The sequence below is a fragment of the Lepidochelys olivacea genome (genome assembly GCF_965140295.1).
Source record: "Lepidochelys olivacea isolate rLepOli2 genome assembly, chromosome: 4".
Classification (NCBI taxonomy): Eukaryota; Metazoa; Chordata; order Testudines; family Cheloniidae; genus Lepidochelys; species Lepidochelys olivacea.
In genome coordinates, this window is record NC_140414.1 from 35456424 (window position 1) to 35478458 (window position 22035).

The 22035-nt window shown below is 39.0% G+C and overlaps 1 protein-coding gene across 2 annotated transcripts in view; it reads right to left on the bottom strand.

Annotated features, from left to right (window-relative positions):
* Nucleotides 1–22035, bottom strand: part of CENPE (centromere protein E) — a 73546-nt gene that overhangs the window by 24164 nt on the left and 27347 nt on the right. Inside the window, exons 18-32 of one of the 2 annotated variants that reach the window (XM_084627034.1) lie at nucleotides 21535–21609; nucleotides 21157–21279; nucleotides 20611–20745; nucleotides 19667–19844; nucleotides 18951–19105; nucleotides 16557–16871; nucleotides 14585–14896; nucleotides 14233–14391; nucleotides 13541–13753; nucleotides 10567–10725; nucleotides 8977–9198; nucleotides 7459–7602; nucleotides 4793–5014; nucleotides 3443–3592; nucleotides 2531–2752 (exon numbers count right to left, since the gene is read on the bottom strand). In XM_084627034.1, the coding sequence (XP_084483160.1) occupies nucleotides 2531–2752; nucleotides 3443–3592; nucleotides 4793–5014; nucleotides 7459–7602; nucleotides 8977–9198; nucleotides 10567–10725; nucleotides 13541–13753; nucleotides 14233–14391; nucleotides 14585–14896; nucleotides 16557–16871; nucleotides 18951–19105; nucleotides 19667–19844; nucleotides 20611–20745; nucleotides 21157–21279; nucleotides 21535–21609 (2784 nt within the window). The remainder of the gene's footprint in view (nucleotides 1–2530; nucleotides 2753–3442; nucleotides 3593–4792; nucleotides 5015–7458; nucleotides 7603–8976; nucleotides 9199–10566; nucleotides 10726–13540; nucleotides 13754–14232; nucleotides 14392–14584; nucleotides 14897–16556; nucleotides 16872–18950; nucleotides 19106–19666; nucleotides 19845–20610; nucleotides 20746–21156; nucleotides 21280–21534; nucleotides 21610–22035) is intronic. The other variant, XM_084627035.1, reaches the window with a different exon arrangement.

A 22035-nucleotide genomic window follows, 5' to 3' on the forward strand; every position in this document is an offset into this window, starting at 1 on the left:
GGGCAACATCTTGAAATTAAATTAACTAACCTTATGGCATCTATATGTTTAAGTCTGAAATCTAAAAGGAATTTGTTACAAATTGTATTCCGGACATTTGCCAGACCACCCAGCTGGGTTGACGGAGAGAAGCAGGATAAAATCATATATGAAATTTCTCATTCTGATGCACAATTTCTCTTTATTCATCACTAATGGGAAGTAGCAAGCAGTGATTCCCAGAAATGGGGTGGGAAGATTAACAGGCATTATGGTGGAATAACAGGTAGAAATAGAAGTACATACACATACATACATAGCAAAACCTTTATAATTTAAGAAATAATCTGTGAATGAATCCAGTAGCCCCTTCCTAACAAAGGATGCATCTACAAAGGAATTGAAGTGTACTCTGTAAAGTCTTTCTTGGACCATGCTCCGACACCCCCTACTTCCAAAATGCCACTAGGGACTCTATATAGGGAGTCCTGATTCCAGGGATGTTCTTCCATATGCTTACAGATCCATACCAACTGGTGTAGGATTTCAATTTCTCACCTGCAGCGATGCCAAGGCCCTGGCCTTTTGGATAGAATGAGATCAACGTGCTACAATTGTCACATGTGCTCAATAGGTTTGATATATATTTTTGGAGCTCTAAGAAGGCCCTCTGATGCCACAAACTTCCAAAGGGGTGCAAAGGACTGGAACAAAATGGGAGAAATATTTCATAGGAATTGTGGAAAGAAGAATTTATTTTGGGTCAAAAGATTTCTGGAGCTATGACAATCTTCCTCACAACAGAAGCAGTGTGGTTTTGATATAGATAGAACTTATTCTACACCCTGCCGTTAGGACTAGAGAGGCTAGGCATACGCTTGTCTAATCCATCATCTTGACAACTGATTTTATGGGGAGTCTGATGTGCCTACCTAAAAGAACACTGCTAGGGCCTGTTACCCACCTTCTATAGTTCTTGGTTATGGGACTCCAATCAACCATCCCAGAGAAACTAGTGTAGCTGACATCACCAGAACTTGTTTATTACAATAACATATACAGGCCAGGTTCCCACTGAGCCAGGCACTGTACAAACAAAGATTTGTTTCTCCTTAGCCTAGAAACAAAATACGACCAGTTCAATGAACAAAGTTTCCTGATTGAGTTCTGTCTAGGTAGCATAAAGCAACAGTGAGCCAAAGCTAACAACATTCTTGTGTTCAACCTCCCATTTTATTAACACTAGGTAGCACAGACCCAGATGAAGAAGGGGTCCCTGCTTCTAGAGATCTGATCTTTTCTGCAGGTACAATGGATGTTTCTTGACTGTATCAAACCCAAACAAGTGCCTTCTAGGCCAGTGGAGGAATTCAGCTCTCTTTTCTCTATCCTTTATGTGAACTGCCTTAAAAGGCAGCAGATTTGTCTTTGCCCTGTAAATTATTTCCATTTCTAGCAAGAGGCTTTGAACTGTGGTTACACCCTGGTTTTGGATAGAAGATAAACTGTTCATGCTTTGATATGATAAACTAATCTCCAACAGAATGTAGGAGCAAACATGTCCTAAAGGCAAGTTATTCCATAACTGCCCCCTAAGTCATCGTTTCTTGTACCTTTCTCTGAAGCAATAGGTACTGGCCACTGTCAAACGGCATACTGAATTCCACTGGCCATTGGTTTGACCTCATCTGGTTATGTCTATGTTTTTATTCATACACACATCCGAGAGCAGTTAAACTGATCTGAAAGGATGTGTACTTGAGCTTTTGTACGTTAGTCTTCCAGGCGTGCTCCCCATCCTGTGACACTTGCTTCGATAGTAAGTTGGAAGGGAATGGAGAGTCAATTGGATTGGCTGTCAGCATGTTAGTTGTTTATACCTGCCCACAAAGTAACATTTGGACGCAAAGTGTGGGTGACACACCTAGTTTTGCATTGCATCTGGCAAGTGAGCGCGTGTCCTCAAAAGAACATTCTGAAGACACACCCTGATGAGTCCCATTCATAGGGCACTGATGCACAGCACCAGCAATCCCAATTGCTAGAGACAATTGGCTATGAATGTCCACTACCAGGAAATAACTGATGTAATGAACTATTGGATCTTTTTAGTAAAAATTTTACTACCATGCTAAAGATGTACAGAATCATGCCTGTTTTCACCCTGGGTGAACTGCATAGATGAGAAGCATTACCTGTTGGTCATGAATAAGGAGAGAAGCTGTGCAGCTGCAGAAGTGTTCATAAACATCATTTCAACACAAACCTTAGCGTATCACTATATTTTCCAGTCTATGTCTCACTATAAAGGATTTTCCACGATTTTACATACCTTAAGCCTGCCACACCTTTTAAGTTTCCACCAATGCTTTCAATTAGGTATTGAACCCTAGATAAAGATGAAAGCATCTCTAACTACTGCATTCTTAAAAGCACAATTACTATTAACATAGGTATTGGTGTCAGATGCCTCTAGGCCTATCGGGAGGGCTGCAAGAACAAAACACAACACACTTAAATGTTTTTACACTTTACTCAACACTTGCTGTACCTTCTGATTGCTTTCATGAAGGTCCACCTCGAGTTTGTTCTTCTCTGCTCTAACAGTCTCCAGCATGTGCTGGAGTTTGTCTCTTTCTGCTGTTAATGAGGAACTTTGTTCCTCCAGTTGCTGAATACGTTCATTCTCGCCCTCTGTCTTTTCTCTCAGTTCACTCAGCAATTGATTCCTTTCACCAGAGACTAAGTTTAGTTCTTCATTCAACTTTTCTATCTATTAAAAACATCAAAAAAAGAATACATACAACTTTGTAAAAACCAAACCAAGTTACAGTATCCCCCAAATTTACCACTCTAATAAGCTACAGGAAATGGCACTGTGAACAAATTCAGGCAAACATTCAGTCATAACATCTAACAATAGGTAGAGTGAACAGGAGTTTTATCTCTAGTAAATTATAGGAAGTAACTTAGTGGATAAGTAAAGGAGTACTTGTGGCACCTTAGAGACAATGGGTGTTACCAAAGCAAAACTATTTCCCCATGTTTATTCCCCCCCTACTGTTCCTCAGACGTTTTTGTCAACTGGTGGAAATGGCCCACCTTGATTATCATCACTACAAAGGGTCCCCGCCCTGCACTCTCCTGCTAGTAATAGCTCACCTTTCCTGATCACTCTCGTTACAGTGTGTATGGTAACACTCATTGTTTCATGTTCTCTGTGTATATAAATCTCCCCACTGTATTTTCCACTGAATGCATCCGATGAAGTGAGCTGTAGCTCATGAAAGCATATGCTCAAATAAATTTGTTAGTCTCTAAGGTGCCACAAGTACTCCTTTTCTTTTTGCGAATTCAGACTAACACAGCTGCTACTCTGAAACCTGTCATTAGTGGATAAATATTCTTTATCCTGGAAAAGAAAGCTAGGCAGCAGTCCTTGCTTTCTTCGTATCATACTTGCCTTCTCTTTTAGTTGTGTTCTTTCTTCTGTTAGTTTTTCTTCAGTCTTCAGCAACTCCCTTTCCCTCTCTACCATCAAGTTCTTCTGGGTATCAACCTGCTTTTCCAGCTCCTCATGTAGATTTTCTATTTCTGCCTGAATTTTTACAGACTGAAACACAAGAATTACATGATGATATTTAAGAGACTTCCTTGTAGTCTACCAGTATGGAACTACAAAGATAAACAATTGTGCTCATTTTAGGGGTTCTGAAAGAGAAAAGTCAGCGTGCTCATTAAGTCTGCTGTTTGGAAACCCTGAAAATTCAGTTTATTCTCAGCTGACACCTCCCACCCTAAGTTCCTCTAGGAATTCCAAAAGGACATTGACTCATCTAGCAAATACAATCCTAGCTAATTTTGCAAGGCAAGTGAGGAAAGGGATAGTGACTGGGAGAGAGTATGCCTAAAGTAGGAAGAATGATTGGTGAGAGGTTGCTTATCCGATTATGGTCATGTCTATGTTTTTGTTCAGACACACACCTGAGAGCAGTTAAACTGATCTAAAAGGATGTGTGCTTGAGCTTTAGTAAGTTAGTCCTCCAGGTGTTCTCCCCATCCTGTGACACTTGCTTCGATAGTAAGTTGGAAGGGAATGGAGAGTCAATTGGATTGGCTGTCAGCATGTTAGTTGTTTATACCTGCCCACAAAGTAACATTTGGACGCAAAGTGTGGGTGACACACCTAGTTTTGCATTGCATCTGGCAAGTGAGCGCGTGTCCTCAAAAGAACATTCTGAAGACACACCCTGATGAGTCCCATTCATAGGGCACTGATGCACAGCACCAGCAATCCCAATTGCTAGAGACAATTGGCTATGGATGTCCACTACCAGGAAATAACTGATGTAATGAACTATTGGATCTTTTTGGTAAAAATTTTACTACCATGCTAAAGATGTACAGAATCATGCCTGTTTTCACCCTGGGTGAACTGCATAGATGAGAAGCATTACCTGTTGGTCATGAATAAGGAGAGAAGCTGTGCAGCTGCAGAAGTGTTCATAAACATCATTTCAACACAAACCTTAGCGTATCACTATATTTTCCAGTCTATGTCTCACTATAAAGGATTTTCCACAATTTTACATACCTTAAGCCTGCCACACCTTTTAAGTTTCCACCAATGCTCTCAATTAGGTATTGAGCCCTAGATAAAGATGAAAGCATCTCTAACTACTGCATTCTTAAAAGCACAATTACTATTAACATAGGTATTGGTGTCAGATGCCTCTAGGCCTATCGGGAGGGCTGCAAGAACAAAACACAACACACTTAAATGTTTTTACACTTTACTCGACACTTGCTGTACCTTCTGATTGCTTTCATGAAGGTCCACCTCGAGTTTGTTCTTCTCTGCTCTAACAGTCTCCAGCATGTGCTGGAGTTTGTCTCTTTCTGCTGTTAATGAGGAACTTTGTTCCTCCAATTGCTGAATACGTTCATTCTCGCCCTCTGTCTTTTCTCTCAGTTCACTCAGCAATTGATTCCTTTCACCAGAGACTAAGTTTAGTTCTTCATTCAACTTTTCTATCTATTAAAAACATACAAGGAATACATATTGTAATTTTGTTTGGTTTACAAACTTTCATATAAATAGTACCCCCCAAATTTCACCATTCAGGTAAAAGTTACAGGAAGCAGCATGGTGAACAGATGTAAACATTCAGTCAAAGTCTAAAAATAAATGTTACCTCTCTTTTTCTTTATAAACACATAATCAAGTTGCTACACCAGATTACCCTTTGAAATTTAACTAGTATTGATAGCCCAACAAAAACATTTACACACAGTGGGCAAGGCGTGGGCAAGGCGTTTTTCTGTGACTTAATGTCTTTGCCATATTCTGAAGGAGACAGAAGGTTGGTGAGGTAATCTTTTATTGGATTGACTTCCTTTGCGGGGGGAGAGACAGACACACACACAAGCTTTTGAGCTTATACAGAGCTATTCTTCAGGTCCTTCAGGTTCAGAAGTCAGTCCAATAAAAGGTATTACCTTGTTGGGAGAGACTTGGACTTGACATGACCCGCCCCCAGTCATCTTGTATGCTCAGCCACTATAAATTAGAAACAAAAATCTATAGTCACGAAAATTTGGCCTTGGCTTAGGCAGATAAAACAAAATGCCAGCTGCAACATTACTAAGAGGGATAGATACAACTTGAGTTTCAGCAAGTTTTTTACTGGTATCTGTGAGGGTTTCTTGGTGGAAGTTGCTTTTGAGGATAAGTAAAAAGTATGAGGTGTAGCTGTTGCTAGGGAAATAGCCCATTAGGGGTTATTTTGAGAAATAAGAGAGAATATTTGAAAGAGTAGGGAGTCACAATCTACTGCTGATTAAACATTCCTACCCTGAGAGTGCATCCCACCAACAAGCATACAAGTCATAAAAATAAGCAGACCTTGAGATGTTTTAACAAACTTTGAAAAATGCAAAAGATATATGGGTAGGCAGGTCCTAGGCACGTGAACCTCTGTATAGTCATATTATGTAAAATAATTGGTTCGTATTTTTTAATAGGTACGTTTTGAGTGAAATAATTGGTTAAGGTACAGATTAAAAAACTCTCATTTTAATTACACAAGAATCAGAAGAAAAGTTTGTTGGAATTTAACTCTGGGAGACAGCTCAAGAACAAACTGCTAGACCTCTGATACACTGCATGACACCACACTTGTGCAGAAGCCGGAGCCCCAGACAATTTGATCCTGACTGGCCATCAGGAGAACTCCGTCCGCTTTACGGAGTTGTGATCACTGGAATGCTTGGCATGTGCATTCTGTTGCTTAATTGCTAATAAATATAGATTAAGGGTATTACTGTGTGAAGGCTCTTTCATTGTGAAAAGGTCCCACTAACCCATAGAGGGCCACTGGACCTACGGAAAGGAGAGGGGCTCTAAATTGTTCAGGTAACCACCTCACCCACCTTTTCTCTCTAGTAACCATGTTGGTTCCAGGATATAACACCACTGCATATTCTGAAGGAATGAAGTTTCAGAATCGAAAGGAAGGAGAAAAAAGAGTCAGATACCCAAGTTCATGTTCAACTGTTTTATACTGATCTTTTTTGGAGTGTTTCTCTCCTGTCCATTGTCCTAACCACATCTGACCTCTGAGGAGCTAACTAGAAGATATCACCCTTGCTGCAGGATACAGTCTCCAAGTAGGAAGCTGCCAACTAGGTATACTTCACTACAGTCACTTTTAACTCTCAGCACCATGACATTTTTACCTTTAAAAAGAATGAGGGCTAAGTACTTCCTATCTCTTGTTCTACAAGGTCCTTTGGAAACAAAAGTTCCCTTTTGAAGGAATGGATGTATCTTTTGTGAGCATGAGTACTGATGCACTGGCATCTGATTGCCTGCACTATAATTACAGTTTTGTTATGCTTTTGTTCAATCTTAGTCTTATCTTTGAGGACGTAGTCAGAATAGAAACTACTAGGTGACACAGGATGAGAGTCCTTAAACACCAGGAAGATATTTTCCCTGGGATAAGGGCCATTCTTTTGTCTGGTTTAACGTTAGACACTACTTTTTTCCTCTCTCTGAAACTTCTTGTAAGCAACAGATTTATTTATATTTTTATATATGGCTAAGAAACATAAGAATGAAAGTTTTCATTTTTGTGCTTCTTAACCAAGTGCCCATAGTTCATGTCATCTGTGGGTGACACCTCAATCATTTTCATGACACACTGACAGCAAACTCAGGATTTGGATCTTCCTATATGAGCAAGCAGGAAGAGTTGCCAAGGTATCAGGATGAAGACAGTTGTGAGGCAGATATTCAGGACTGTCCAGCATCCAGCCAGCTCCCATTGTCCTGAAAACATGCCAAGGACTTTTGAACCTCGCCCATAAGAAGTTTTTAGTACTAGCAAAGATAACCAAAAAGCTACTTGTCCGGTATGTTGGGTAAGTGTTCTTTATCCTGGAAAGTAGTCCTTGCTGTCTTGCTACAGTACTTGCCTTCTCTTTAAGTTGTGTTGTTTCTTCTGTTAGTTTTTCTTCTGTCTTCAACAACTCCTTTTCTCTCTCTACAATCAAATTCTTCTGGGCATCAACCTGCTGTTTCTGACATTTCAGCTCCTCCTGTAGATTTTCCATTTCTGCCTGAATTTTCACAGACAAACACAAGACATTACATGATACTTATAAAGTGACTTCACTGTATTCTATCAAATTGGAACGGTAATCACAACTGTTCAAGGGTTCTAAAAGAGAACATACCTATTAAGTCTGTTATTTGAAAGCCATGAACATTCAGTTTAGCCTCTATCGATACCTCCCACCTCTAAGCATTCCAAAAGGACATGGGTGGCTCTCTTTCTGGAAATGTAATCCTTGCCAACTTCAAAAGGCAAATAAGAACATAGATGTGCAATTAAGACAGACTAGTAAATTTGGGTATGAGGAGGTTGCCTTTCAGATAGTTTTCTGAATATAATAGAAGAGATTGCTGAGTCCATGCTTAGTGATCACAGCAAGAATTTTCTCAAGCTCAATGTTCTAAAGCTGGGTAAGTAGCAAAGAATCCCACACAGTACACTTCATGGAACAGGTATGTATGTACTTACAATTGCTGTTCTATTAAGATCAATATCTGAATGGAAGAATAATTTGATTACTTGGGTCTATGCACTTGCACCTGTAGTGTGTACAAAAGTATTTCAGTGCTTTAAAGCTTGAAGCCATTAAGATCCATCAGGAGTTCTAGTCTGCTACCCTACTGAAATACTTGGGATACTCCAATTCCCCAAGTAGTCAGGGTACTAGCATTCCTGTTATAATCAGTGATTCCAGTTCAGTCTTTGGTAAGTTTACTTAAAACCTATATTCCTGACCAGAGTTTATTGAACTTATAGAAAATAGCTTCACCTTGCAAATGATGAAAATCAGATTCTGAAGTTAATGGGAGCAAAATAACAAGCCTTTCACGAATACCTGCTTCCAGACAAGGTAGGATTGATGAAGCCAGGTACAACACAATCACAGATAAAATAGAGCATCAGCTTTGGCATCTGCTGCATACATATGCTGTGCTTTGAGAGACCATGGCATTGTTTTACTTCTAATATAGAGGGGGGAAAATGTGTTGCCAATTGGTTTCCTTCCTCGGACTAACCTCCCCTAATCCAACTCAACCTGGACTGAATTATCCAGGAGCTCAAATCTCCTGTTACCGTTAAACATGGATTGTTCTACATAGTTGTATTCAAAGTTAAATGCAGAATCACTGTTGCTATATGCTGTTATAGAAACTAAGTGTGTACTTCTAAAGTTTTAGGAACATTTGTTTAACAGGTAGAAGAACATGCCTAAACACTGCTGCCAGAGTCAAATCTTCATTAGCAAAACACAACCTGTGGTAATTGTGGGAGCGAACCTGGCCAAGAGTCAGTTTCAGGAATTCAACTGTAAAACAGTTTAAACCATTCTGAACATTTGCAAGTAAATTTAAGCCCCAAAGAGAGGTTTGATACATACCCTCTCTTTGTTTTCCTCTATGTCCGCCTTTAACTGGTCTCTTTCTGCTCTAACACATGCTAGAATTTGCTGAAACTCATCTCTCTCTTGAGTAACTGAAGAGGCCTCCTGCAGCTGCGGACATATACGTTCATTCATTGTTTGTTCTATACGTTCTTTTTCCGCTAGTAGTTTGTCATGTTCACAAGAGACAAAAGTCAGGTTTTCAGATAGCTGAATGACCTAAAAGGAAAACAAGAATTGGAATGATCATCAAGGGTATAGCACACAAAAAAAGCTTCATTAAATTCTGTGATTACTTTAAGTGAGAAAAGCTTTTTTCGACCTAATATACCGATTCTGTTATGAAAAATCCATGTTTGGTGCACACTTCATAGGAATGATCTACCGGTAAGTTCACTGGCTTGTTACCAATAGTGTTTTTTATACCCTATTAAATGAGACATTTCCTTTATTATTAACCTTTGATAGTAAAATAAAGCAACATTTGACAGACTTCATCACAGCCCAATAAAAGTTTTCAATAGGATTTATTTGAGTAATTTATGGGTGAAAAATCAACAGTCCAATTTTATGGTCACATGAAAGTGGTTTATGGTTAGGCTTAGAAGAATTCAATTTTTTATATTGACAGAAGTGTATTTTAAGCATGTTTTCAGTTTTTACTGATTTAAATTTTCATAGTTTCAGGAAATTGTGGGGTATGTGTCAGACAATAGTGTGGAGGATCAGTTATTTAATGACAGACGTTGAGATTCAAAAAGCTAAATCTTGAAACTTAAAAACAAGTTGCCAACATCACGTCAATATATACAAAGTAAATAACCTTAAATCAAAGTAATAAGTTCTCAGGCAACAGTCATCTTACTTTACTTAGCTGTAAATTTTGATTATTGAAGGTTTTTTTGTTGGTTGTGTGTGAAATAGATGTTTACTAACATTTACTGATAAATATCTAATCCATCCAAGCCCATTTATAGTTTTTCACACTACTGTCAGGCTTTATGCTAGTGAATATTCAGATATTTCAGATTTCATTTTACCACATTAGATGTATGCATCAGAATTTAAAAAGCTCCTAGAAACTTGAGATTGTCTGTGATAACCTTAGAGTTTGAGGGTCAAAAAGGACTTTTTAAAATAGTTTAAAGAATATTTATAATATGTAGGCAATTGATCTAGAACTACATCAAAAGATTTCCTCCAGATAGTTAAGAAAAAAATCTAAGCCTTCTCATACATATTAAGGGTGAAATCCGGGCCCTTAGTGAAGTCCATGGGAGTTTTAACATTGACTCACATGGAGCCACAATTTCACCCCAAAATTGTTAGTTACATTTATTTACTACAATTCCTACTCAATTTGTAGCTGTGAGGTTAGTTATATTAGGTTTTCACTGCCCTTTACATTTTTCAGAAGTATTTTGTTTTGTTGGACAGCACCCAAAGTACCATGTTGGGAAAAGACATATTTTAGTGAAGTTACAAACTGAAATTAGGATTCCACAGATCATAAATTTGCTATATACAAGTCTGCAGAGAACACAGAAGGCAGTGTTAAACAAATTTTTAATATAAGTTACATCTTACCTTCTGCTTCAGATCATTAATTGTTTTCCCTAGCGTCTCTTGAACTTTGGAGAGTTGAGTTTCCTTCTCGGAAATATTTCCTTTCAACTCCTCAATAGTTTCCTGATGCTGTTTGAGAGAGCTGTAAGCATTTCTCAGTTCTTCCTGCATCTCTGCATTCTTTAAGCATAGGACATGAAAAAAAGATTTGTTGTAAGTGAACATTAAGTGTCTGTTCAAAAAAACCTTACTATCCCAGTGTTCATAAAGATACTTTAAATTCTTTTAATACAGTTTTAAAATTGGACATTTCTTACTATTGTAATTGATTCCTGGATAGCCTCTCTGAACTGGTCCCTCTCACTTTGGAGAGTCTCTCGTGTTTTCAGATCATCTCTTTCCTGTGCTACAGTTTTTGTTTCCTGACAATTTTTGTTTCCTGAAGTTTGAGCGCTCTGAAAACTTTTTTCCAGATTTATTGGTTTTCAATTCCTCTATTTCATGCAGCCTCTTCTGAGTGCCTCTACTCTTCTTTCAAGCCAAGTATTTGTCCCTGCTAAGAAGACTTTTGTTGCAGCTGTTGGGTTTGTTTGATTTTTTTGTTTTATTCAAAAAGAAAAGTCAAAGCAATTCTTTAACAACTCATTTGGAGAGGTCAAAGATTATAATATTTGTATATTGGATGGACTATTTGTCACATTCAATGCCATAAATGAAAGTTAATCAACATTTTGAATCTCTTAAAGATATTAAATCTTTATTGCCACGTATTTTTCTTAATGGAGTCAAGACATTTATTCATAAACCAGGTAAGTTTTTCCTATGACAACTGTTCCATAAAGGAAAAATCTAAAATTACAATGTTTAAAAACAGGTTGGCTGGTCGTGTATTTCTGGCAATACTGTATACACATTTACATCTCCCAGAGATGGATATGATATAGATGGCATCTCATTCACATCCACTTATACTTTACTGTAGAGAAGATGAGTGATAAGCATGGATTTATTGATGAAACAGTTTAGTTTTTTAAGGTCTAGAACAGGGCAAAAAAACCCACTAGTCTTTTGGGATCCAAGAAGTACCCAGAATACAATCTTTTCCCCGTGAGCTGGCTGGGGACCTCCTCTGTTGCTCTCAGTTTCAGAGACCAAACTTTGTGAAGCAATATGTTCTTATGAGTTGCGTCACAAAAGGGATAGAGGAGGTGGGTCGGGAAAGTAGAGGGAGGTGAATTGGATAACATACCCTCCATTACTGTGCTGAGCATCCACTTGTCTGACAATCTTTCCAAACTTTCAAAGAGGGATAGGGGCTTCCCAAAGGGAGAAAAGAGATGTGGTTGGGGTACTATCCTCAACTGAGCAGTCAAAATTATTGCTTCATAGTCAAAAAATGTCTGGTGAGAATTGCCTCCTGAAGATGATGCTGACTTGTGACATCAAGGAGGCCTAGACCGTCTCGTGGCAGCATCCTGTGACCTCTGCTAAAAGGAAGATCTAAAGTAAGCTTGAGGTCCAAACAGTTTCCTCTTTGTTGTTGGGGTGCAGACCCCAATGGATAGAGTCACTTGGGAGCTTTTAAGGTGGGCATGGTATCATCTGTTTTCTGAGATAAGACCCTTCAAAAGGGAAAAACTTCAATTGTATTTTGCCAAGTGCTTTGAAATTGCAGCTCGAGCATTGAAGCTTATGAAGGTGGGTGTACTTCAAAAGCATCCAACAAAACCAATGAACAAGGTGGCTGGAACGTCAGAGAGGTGATTGGAGCTGGCAGTGCTAGCAAAGAACTGAACTGTTCCTACAAATGTTGAGGGCACTGACGGTGCTGCCAGTACCAAACACATTGCAGCTGCCATTGTGGGTGCAACATGGAGAGTCCAGTAAGGTAAGGCACAGAAGATTCGCGGCATTCAGTAAGGCCTATGGAGTCAAAGGCACTAAGATAAGAAGGTGTTCAGACAACATTGCTAGCTGTGCTGACAGCTTCTCAATCGGGGGTGCTGAAGAGGGACCTCATAAAAGGTGAAGACACCAGTCTTAAAACAGCCCCCTGAAGGAGGCAAAGTGTATGGTATTGCCCCAGGTGGAATTGGTGAGTGACTACACCTATGAGAAAGCGTTGATACTCCACCAAAGGACCTGCTGGAAGCCTTCTTATGAAGTGAAGGCTGGGATTCAATTGCCTGTCAGAGTTGGAAGGATGCTTGGAACACTTTGAGGCGGTCATTGAAGAGGACAAAAAGCAGCACTTGTCTCCAGATTTGTGCTTTGAATCCAGAGCAGCTGCAGGGGCACTGCTGAGTTAGTCTTCTCATGATCAGGGTCCAGTTCTGAAGAGGGATGAGTTGCCCACTTCATAAGAGGAACTTTGAGGTAGAAATCCGTCTGTTTTTAAGTTCTGGTAGGGAAGGAGGTACAAATAAAGCCCATCTCCCGCCCATGCCCTTCACCTTGACAAATTAAGCAGCTTCTGTGCTTATCTGTGACAAAAGGCCACACGCATAGGCATGCTGCTTAAAGACTTGGGATTTTTTCCACACCAAACCCAGCAGACTACCTAAACTAACTTTGCTAACTTATACCACTGAACTAACTATCCACAAAAAAACAAGATTAATTGAAAGCTGGTGAACCAAAGCCAATAGTTACTGGGAGGACCAACTTTCCCTATGAGCAGTGAGAAAAAACAGAGGGAGGTGGCAGACATGCCCCTTTTATGCCCTTGGCTCAGCACATGAGCAGAGCAGGGGCACCTCCATAATCTAATGGAACTGCTGGCAAAACTCTGACTTGATGGAATTGGGCACATGTACACTTACACTGGAATGTATATGTGCACAATTACTTGGAGAACAGTTAACTCCTTTAGAAGGAGAAAAAGGTCTTGTGTTTTGAATGCTGTTATTACTCTTCAAATAAGAGATTAAATAATATCAAACATTAGCTAAATTTGGAAAATAGTTATTAGGAAATCAGACTTCTCAATAGTTACCGGTGAAGTGCATTCCTCACACTGTTTCTTTTCCACTTGTAGACTCTCCAACTTTTGCTGCAATACAGTCTTTTCTTGGATAAGAGACAGGATTTGTTCTTGTAGCAAAGGAAGTTGATCACTTTCTTCCTGGTGTTTAATATAGCCTTTTTCTTCAAGGAGTTGGTCTCTCTGTAAAGTGACTTGTTTTAGCTCTTCAGTCAGCTGCAAAATCTAAAAAGACAGGGTATCCAAAAGAATACCATTCACTCAAAGACTTAGAGAAAAAATTAAACATGAATGACATTTATTCACTCTGCTATTTAATACCAAGGCAGGAATTTGACCCCAATGAATGATATAAAGACCTGGACCACCTTTCTTTTACACCTCAGTTGCTCAATCACCTTCCACAGCCTTACCTCACAGTTTAGCTAACAGATGTCCTACTACTACTACTACTACTACATCTTGTTTGAAGACCTCATGATTTGAAGAATATGGGAAGAGCCAGAGGAGCAAATAGTAGAGGTTCAGCTCCTAGAGGGAGCTCCCTTCTTGATCCCAGTTACTGACTAGAAGGTTTCAAGAACAATGGTTAAGATGAGGAGATTGTGCAAGATAGGCATTGGCGGCCTATTTTCACATATCTAAAATTTTAAACCAAGTTGTGAATTGACAGTGTTATTTTCAAATTTGATCTGACATCTTACCTTGAGCTCTAGCTCACCAACAGTTTCTCCTAGAGAATCTTCAGCATTTAGAATCTCAGATCTTTTCTCTGAAATATCTTTCTCCAACTCCTCAATAGTCTTCTGGTACTGCTTGAGAGAGCTTTGCGCATTTCTCAGTTCTTCCTGTGCCAGGATGTTCTTTCACACAGAAGGAGAATTATACACATCAAAATGAACTCACGACATATCAGTAACTATTCTGATGGAAGAGGTTTTATTACAGGTTCCTTTTCCTCCACTATTCCTTATCTTTCAATACTATTTCTAGGCATTTCTGTAGCGTTCCGCACTGCTGCACAATTATTCATTTTGATTAACATCAGTTTCTTACCATTGCAATTGTCTCCTGTATATCCTCCTTGAGTTGGTCTGTCTCACTTTGAAGAGTTTCTTGTTTTTGCTTCAGGTCATCTCTTTCCTGGATTAGAATTTTGACCTCTTCTTGACTTTCATGGAGTTTCTGAGCAATTGCCAGTTTCTCCATCCTCTCGGCCTCCATTCTAGATTCATTAGTTTTTGATATCTCTTTCAGTTGCTCCATTTCACTCAACTTCTGCTGAGCTTGACTGAGCTCTTCTTTCACACCAAGAAGTTGTTCCTGCTCAGCAGTCTTTTCTTGCAATTCTTGGATCTTGCTGGAGAGCTTTAATGTAAGGAAGTCCAAGCATATTAAAGGTTATAATGGAGAGTCAAATACTGTGTTCAAACATTCTTCCCCAACCATGTATGTATTTGCCTTTTAATAAAAAGCATAGCTTTCATTAGCTGACAATTGAGTCCTGTCCATCCTAGTTCCTGGATTACATTCTTGCCCAATCTAAATTAAAAAAAAGTGCATTCCTATACATGACATCATGCATCAATTTCAGTGCCAGAAGTCCACAATTTAGGGCATGGTGTCTGGACATATTAGTCTGCTGAGCTTTTTTTGGCTATATAGAAATTACATCTATACATATCTTTATGCCACTGACCATTCTTTTGGCAAAATTCCCCCTCTTTCTACGATAGCATACTTTTAGTAGTATAATAGGATTATGGATTTTAGCCATGTAGGGCACTAAAGTATGCACTCATTCTCAAGTTTGAGACCTCAGTTTCTATTTTTTTTTTAACTAAATAAAAACCAATTGTGTAGCAGGTAGAGGCCCAATTCTGTGAGGAGCTAAGATGGCTCCACTCTTATCAACTTTAGTGGGAGTCAGGGTGGAGGCAGGGAGGATGGGAGACAACTGCTTAGCATATTGCAAGATGGCCTGTCCACACAATCATGTTAAAGATGAAAATATTTTAAAGGAAAGACTGTGGGAAGGGACGGGAAGAAGAGTATGGTATATGAAAGAGGAAGCAGATGTTTCATCTCTGCCACTCAATCTGTGTGACATCATAGTCCTACTGCACAGTCCTTCCCATAAACTTCAACGGGATATTGACTAACAGACTGCTTTGTAGTGAGGGCTTACAGAGTGTTTAATATGTAGTAAAAAAAAATAAAAAAAAAATCCATTCACCATGAAATACTGCCACAGTGCTAAAATCATGGTGTTACTACACATCCATGTGAGCACCCATCCACTGGCATTGGTAAGCTGCACTATTGCACACTTATCTTTTCATGACCTTGTTTAGATGGGCTGGTTTATCAGTCAGGTGGCTCCAATGGCTAATCCTGCTTGGATCAAACCCTTGCAAAATTGTTTGTATTAAGAGGTGAGGAGTTTAATAAAGTAATAGGCTGTAGCAGTAAAGCTTTACTAAGTTCATTTTCTGCCTCTTATGCTATGCACAAATCCAAATGTGAGGGAGAGGAAAGGCAAAAAGTTTTACCCTATTCCCCAGATATCTGAAGAACTTGTTTGGGGAAGGAAGAAAGAGGTATACAAGCCTGGTGATCTATTTACAAAACAAAAACAAACCCAAACAACTGTATAGAGTGTTTAGGAGACAAATCCAAGTTGTTGTTAGGTAAACAAAAGAAAAAACTCCATATTTCAAACCAAAACATCTTGTCTATTGATCACAATATACTCTATGGTAGGCCTTCAGCTAGTAAGAAAATACTTTCCAGATTATTACATCTATTTTATCCAATTTTAGTGTTCAAAAATAGCCACAGTACCAGCAGGTCAGGTGCAGTAAAGGCCTTTGTGAAATACCCAATTATTATAGAATCTTCTGTCACAGATTGTGGAAGCTATTACAGATATATTTGTGCAACTTCAGTTTAAGAGTTTCTCAAGGAGGACTTTACTATGAGTGAGTTGTTCAGTGACTATTCCATAGAAAAGGTGGAAGGCACTAACCTCTAGTCTCACATTGTCCACAATAGTTTTAAGCTTTTGGGCTTCGTCAGATAGATGTTCTACTTGGTGTTTCAGTTGCTCACTTTCTCCAGATGCAGCCAACAATTTTTGCTCAAGTTCTTCATGGTGGCCTTTGAGCTCTAGGTACTCCTGATCAGCCTTTACATACTTCAGTTGGGTACTGGCTAGGTCTTCTTTTGATATTCTGATTTCTTCAGTCATGCCTTGAAGTCTAGCCTCCTTATCAGCCACTTCAGAGAGCAGCTTCTCTCTTTCTGATGCTAATAAACACAACTCCTCTGATTTCTCAAATATCTGCCAAGGGAACCGGAATATTAGTGCATGTGCTACAGTAGCTACATCCCCATATGCAAAGGCAAGAAATGAAAATAGGCGGATGAAAGCTGGATTAGATCCGTAAGTGGTTAGGAGACTACGTTTTACCCAGGCAACAGCCAAAACTAAAAACAAAACAAACAAACAAAAAAAACCACAAAAAACTGAGTGAGAACAAATACAAGAATGGGGTCTAAAACCTGCTGCTTTCAACTCCCTTCTCTAACCCCCTATAAATTCCTTGGGCTGCCCCCAGATATATATTTTAAATATCTTTAAGACATGTCTCTCTTAGGGTACGTCTATACTACCCACCAGATCGGCAGGCAGCGATCGATCCAGCAGGGGGTTGATTTATCACATGTATTCTAGACCCGATAAATCAACCCGAGCGCTCTCCCGTCAGCTCCTGTACTCCAGCACCACGAGAGACGCAGGCAGAGTTGATGGGGGAGCGGCCACAGTCAACTCACCGCAGTGAAGACACCGCAGTGAGTAGGTCTAAGTACGTTGACTTCAGCTACGTTATTCACATAGCTGAAGTTGCGAAACCTAGATCGATCCCCCCCCACAGTGTAGACCAGGCCTCAGAAATTTAGGCTGATATTCTTAATTAGAGTCTCCTCTATAAATATTCTGTTAAAGAGATATGCATACGACAGATTTTATAGGTACAAAAGCCTATTGTTATTCTCTAATTTGGAGGACTTTTTGGTAATCACTGTGCTATTAAAGTTTGAAGACTTTTTGGGGTGGGTGTTTGTGATCAGGATTCTACGGAGGAAATGTGCCTTGGATATTTTTAAGTCCATATTTTGGCATGTAATTTTAGTAAGCGTTTGAAGATAAAGAAGTCCTTAGAAAAGCCATGTAAAAATAAATTCCTTGAGCTATATTTAAGGGAAGGTTAAGCAATTGAAACCTGCCCCGAGACTTTGCTTTAACTTCAAAAATTAAATATTTCATTCTTATCTAAGACAGTGGAATCCTGTTCAGGGCCATGAATGGCATGTCTAAGTTTAGGGTACTAAGCCAAAGCTCCAAATCCCACCTCAACCCTGACCTGGCGTGGTCACCTCTAAGTCGGATTGGGCAGTCCAATGGTTTTATGGATTACTTACAAGTCACTAAAATGTGTTTTAGAACTTGGAAAAAACTGGATGACTTCACATTTAAGTTTTGAAATATAAATATTAAATAATTTTTTATAAAAACAACCAAACGTTATCTATTTGATTTACCTTTGTTCTAATCAAGGTTTGGGCAATTTTTGACAGTATGACTGGATATCCAGTAACCTTCCATCAATGTACCAAGCCTCTAAAATTCAGTGTAAAATAGTAAGAGAACATCTGAAAAAAGTAAGGCTTGTCTTAAGCTCAAGAGCCTCCCTAGAAAGTTTCAAATAGTTATCACCAATGTATATATTAAGGCAGTCAGCACATCCCTAATATTTTTAAAATATATGCAGATCATTTAAGTAGCAGCATGCATGCACAGATGACTTGTTACTTTTTTAAGATCTTAAAAGAAATATACATGGGAAGGGGTGAGTGTATGGGTATAGAGTGTCACACTTCATAGCTTCCATAGGAGGAGATCGTTGCACACCACAGAGCCTCCTTGCATCCCTCAGTTCCACCCCACAAGCCTGTGTGTTGCTTTCTATCCCCCTCCATTTCAGGAACATCTTGTAACTCCCCCACATCTCTTCCTTCCAGGGGTTCTGTTTCCCCCCTATTCTCCGTTCTTCCCGTACCCAGGGTCCCCCCAATGCCAGCAGGTCTGTGCACACTTATTTCCACTTCTCCCCATTCCCCCACTCCTCACAATGGGCTCTATATGTCCCCTCCTTCCCCAAAGCTCCCCTCCTGCAGGGGGGTCTGTATGCCCCAGTTGTCCCCCATTCTCCCTTCATGTCATGGACTATATGCATGCACCCATTCCCCCACCCCTTTTTTCTGTCTGGGAGATTACATACAGACAGATATTGTCGAATTAGTGTACGGCCTTCATAATCTCAGCATATTATTAGAGCAAGAGGTTTTGAATTTTTACCTGTTTCTGTAGCATCTCAACTTTATCAGGTAGAGATCTGAATTCTGATGATGTATCTACTTCCTTTCGTAAAACTGTGTTCTCTTCTAACACTTTATCCAATTCATTTTTTAAATCAGCTATCTTTCTTTCCAATTCCACAAGAGACAACAAATCTAGAGTTTGAAAGATTTACAGTAATAAAAAGCTCCAAAGATCCACTTTGATTGTTTAATAGGTAGAAGATGCACACATTGGTTGAGAGAACATTACCAGGTTTTAAACAGATTTACTTTTTGGACTGATTAAAATGAGACCTGTTGATAATGAAGGAGGAAGTCAAGCTGCCAATTAGTTATTTTATCACTACCTGTTTGGATCAATCCCAGATTATTGTAAAACAGCTTCTCCCAAATATAAAAAAAAGTTAACTTCACTGTTTATTGCAGTATGTAACACAAAAATCCCATCATGAAGTGAGTGGGAAAAGCTGAACATAAGAATGTTTTAAGCAGTTGATGTGTATCAGAAAAAACAGTGGTCCCAAGCTGGTGAACAATGAAGCTTCTAAATGCTTGAATGAAGTAAAGCTCAATAGCTCTTGCTCTATACCTTCCCCTCCCCTCTCAAAAACCCCCAAACTATTAACGTACACTTTTATAGGTTACTATGTCAAAACAATATGAAAGGGGGAGATCTACAAAGTCATTCAGAACATCTTTTTTTTGTAATGGTACCTTTTGGAACTTTACCCTCCAAGAGCAAGGTTAGCTTTGTGTTTTCTTGAAAAGCAGATTGTAGCTCTTTCTGTAAGTCAACTTGCATTTTTTTGTAGCTCACTTTTCCTGCTTCTAATTGACATTGATACAATTGAACATCCTTTTCCATTTGCTTGTAACCATTTAAGAGCTCATTCTGTAGGAAAAAAGAGTAAGATTATTCTAGTCACAGAAGTACTGTGACAAATTAAACTAAGAATTTAGTAGTAAGCAAAGCTCCTTTCGCCGTTGCAATCTCTCAGAATTGTCCCAGTATTATCCTCCCCACATATCTAGCTGGTCATTAAAGTCTTGTTGCTTCTTCATCAACTCTTAACAAATATCAGGTCTTTCTTTATGTTCTAGCTACTAATGCTTGCCTTCCATTTGGATTACCGTAGCCTCCTCTCCAGCTTGATACCTGTATCAATCCCCTCGACTTTGTCTGAAGCATTCTGAGCAAACTGATCTTTCAGGCCCAGACCACCTCAATCCCCTTTAAAGTCACTCCATTTGTCTATCCTGCCCCTTACAGTATCTTGTCCCTATCCTCACTTTCAAATCTCACACCTCTGACTTCACCTTCTTATTATTCCTCCCCTTTGCTCCACCACCAACGCCAGCCTATATCTCCCATTCTGTTCTTTTGCTTTCTTTCATCCTCTCCCAAGCACGGAGCACCCATCCAGCCGCAGTGTGCCAGGCCTCTACCCTCCATAGTCAAATCCTTCCTGAAATCTTACTATCCAGCAGCCCCATGATTATAAAACACAAGTACAAGGGAGATTAAGTAGTAACTTCCCCTGAGTCTTATCTTTCCAGATTTGTTCCTTGACTAGTCTCTCTGGAACAAGGAGAGCCTCTATAACAGTTTCTTATATGCCAGAAGCATATCACTTATGCTGAGATAATAAGTTACTTGCCATTTTCTCTTTTAGCTCTAGATTTTCACTCCTGAGAAATGCAGATTCTTTCTTAGCATCCAGGGCTACAGTTTCAGTATCAACAAGAGACTTGCTCATTTGTTGAATTTCATCAAGTAGTTTATCAGAATCTCCCTGTAAGAATGAGACAGATATTAAACACAAATAATCAGAAATTATGATAAAGCAACTATGATCTTGTTAGCTATTTGGCTATGTGGGAATCCTATCATACTGGTTTTAAGAGTCCTGGAGAGTTTGTTGTGTTTAAGTGCCACAATAGCGGGAAATTTTTCCTGCAAAAAAATAGAACACATAGCAGTTTATCTAGTAATCGTCCTTAAATACATTTACTGATATATGCGGTATGAACGGTATTTGCCCAGCAAAAATTCAGATGTGTTGACTAGTAATAAGTTGTCAGCATAATAATCAGCTCTTATATTGTAGTTTTTCTAAGCTTTTGTCTTTTCCCTCTGGAAGGAGTTCAGGCTCTCCTATTATAACCGAATTAGCTCTAAAAATCAGAGGAGAACTCAAGTTTACCATTGAAAAAGACACATCTTTCTTCCCCGTGCCTGCCTTCTGTAGTTCTTCCACATATTTCTGCAAATCCTTTACTTGATTTTCTTTTTCTTTAAGCTGTTCCAATTTTGATTTTAGTTCAGTCTGAGAAAAAGAATTAGAGAAAAGCAGCATAAGTAGGTGAACAATTTAAGTATACAATTTGGTTTTACAGGTAACCTCACTAACAAAAAACAATTATAAACACTTACACATACACATAAGTAAAACTGACCAGAGCCCAATTATTTTATCTATTAAAAAAGTTAGAAGGTTAAGATCTGATATATACAAAATTATGTATTTCATTCTATACAGTCATCCAGTTTTGTTACACAGAAGACCATCAGCCAAGCTCACCTCCAGATCTTCATTGTATACTTCAGCATTTTTAACTATATTCTGTAAGTTGGTAATTTCATGTATTAGTTGTATCTGTGGAGCAATTGAAGCAAAATTGCAGAGCATATTAGAAAGCACCCATCCATTAATTTTAGTTGCCATCACCATGAAAATAAGCAAGATCTACCTTAAATTTTCCCCAGGGTTTGGCAAGACAATATGTTGTTGTTTACTATGGTTAAGAAACAAGTTATTACATCCGCTTTAAGGCAGGAAGAAAAGTTGCATAAAGTCACAGCCCTTTACTTTAGCTTCCCAAAAGTTTAACAAGGATTTCAGCATACCTCAACCTGCCATAGCCCAAACACAGGATGCAATGTGATGCAAAATAAGCGATTCATGCAGGAAAAACTTAAAAAGTGAAATTCAATCCTTAAGATTAAGTAATTTTTTTTTATAAGATCAGTTGCTATTGAGTTTGGGTTCCCAAGACTGCAGGGAAAGTTTTAGATATGAGAC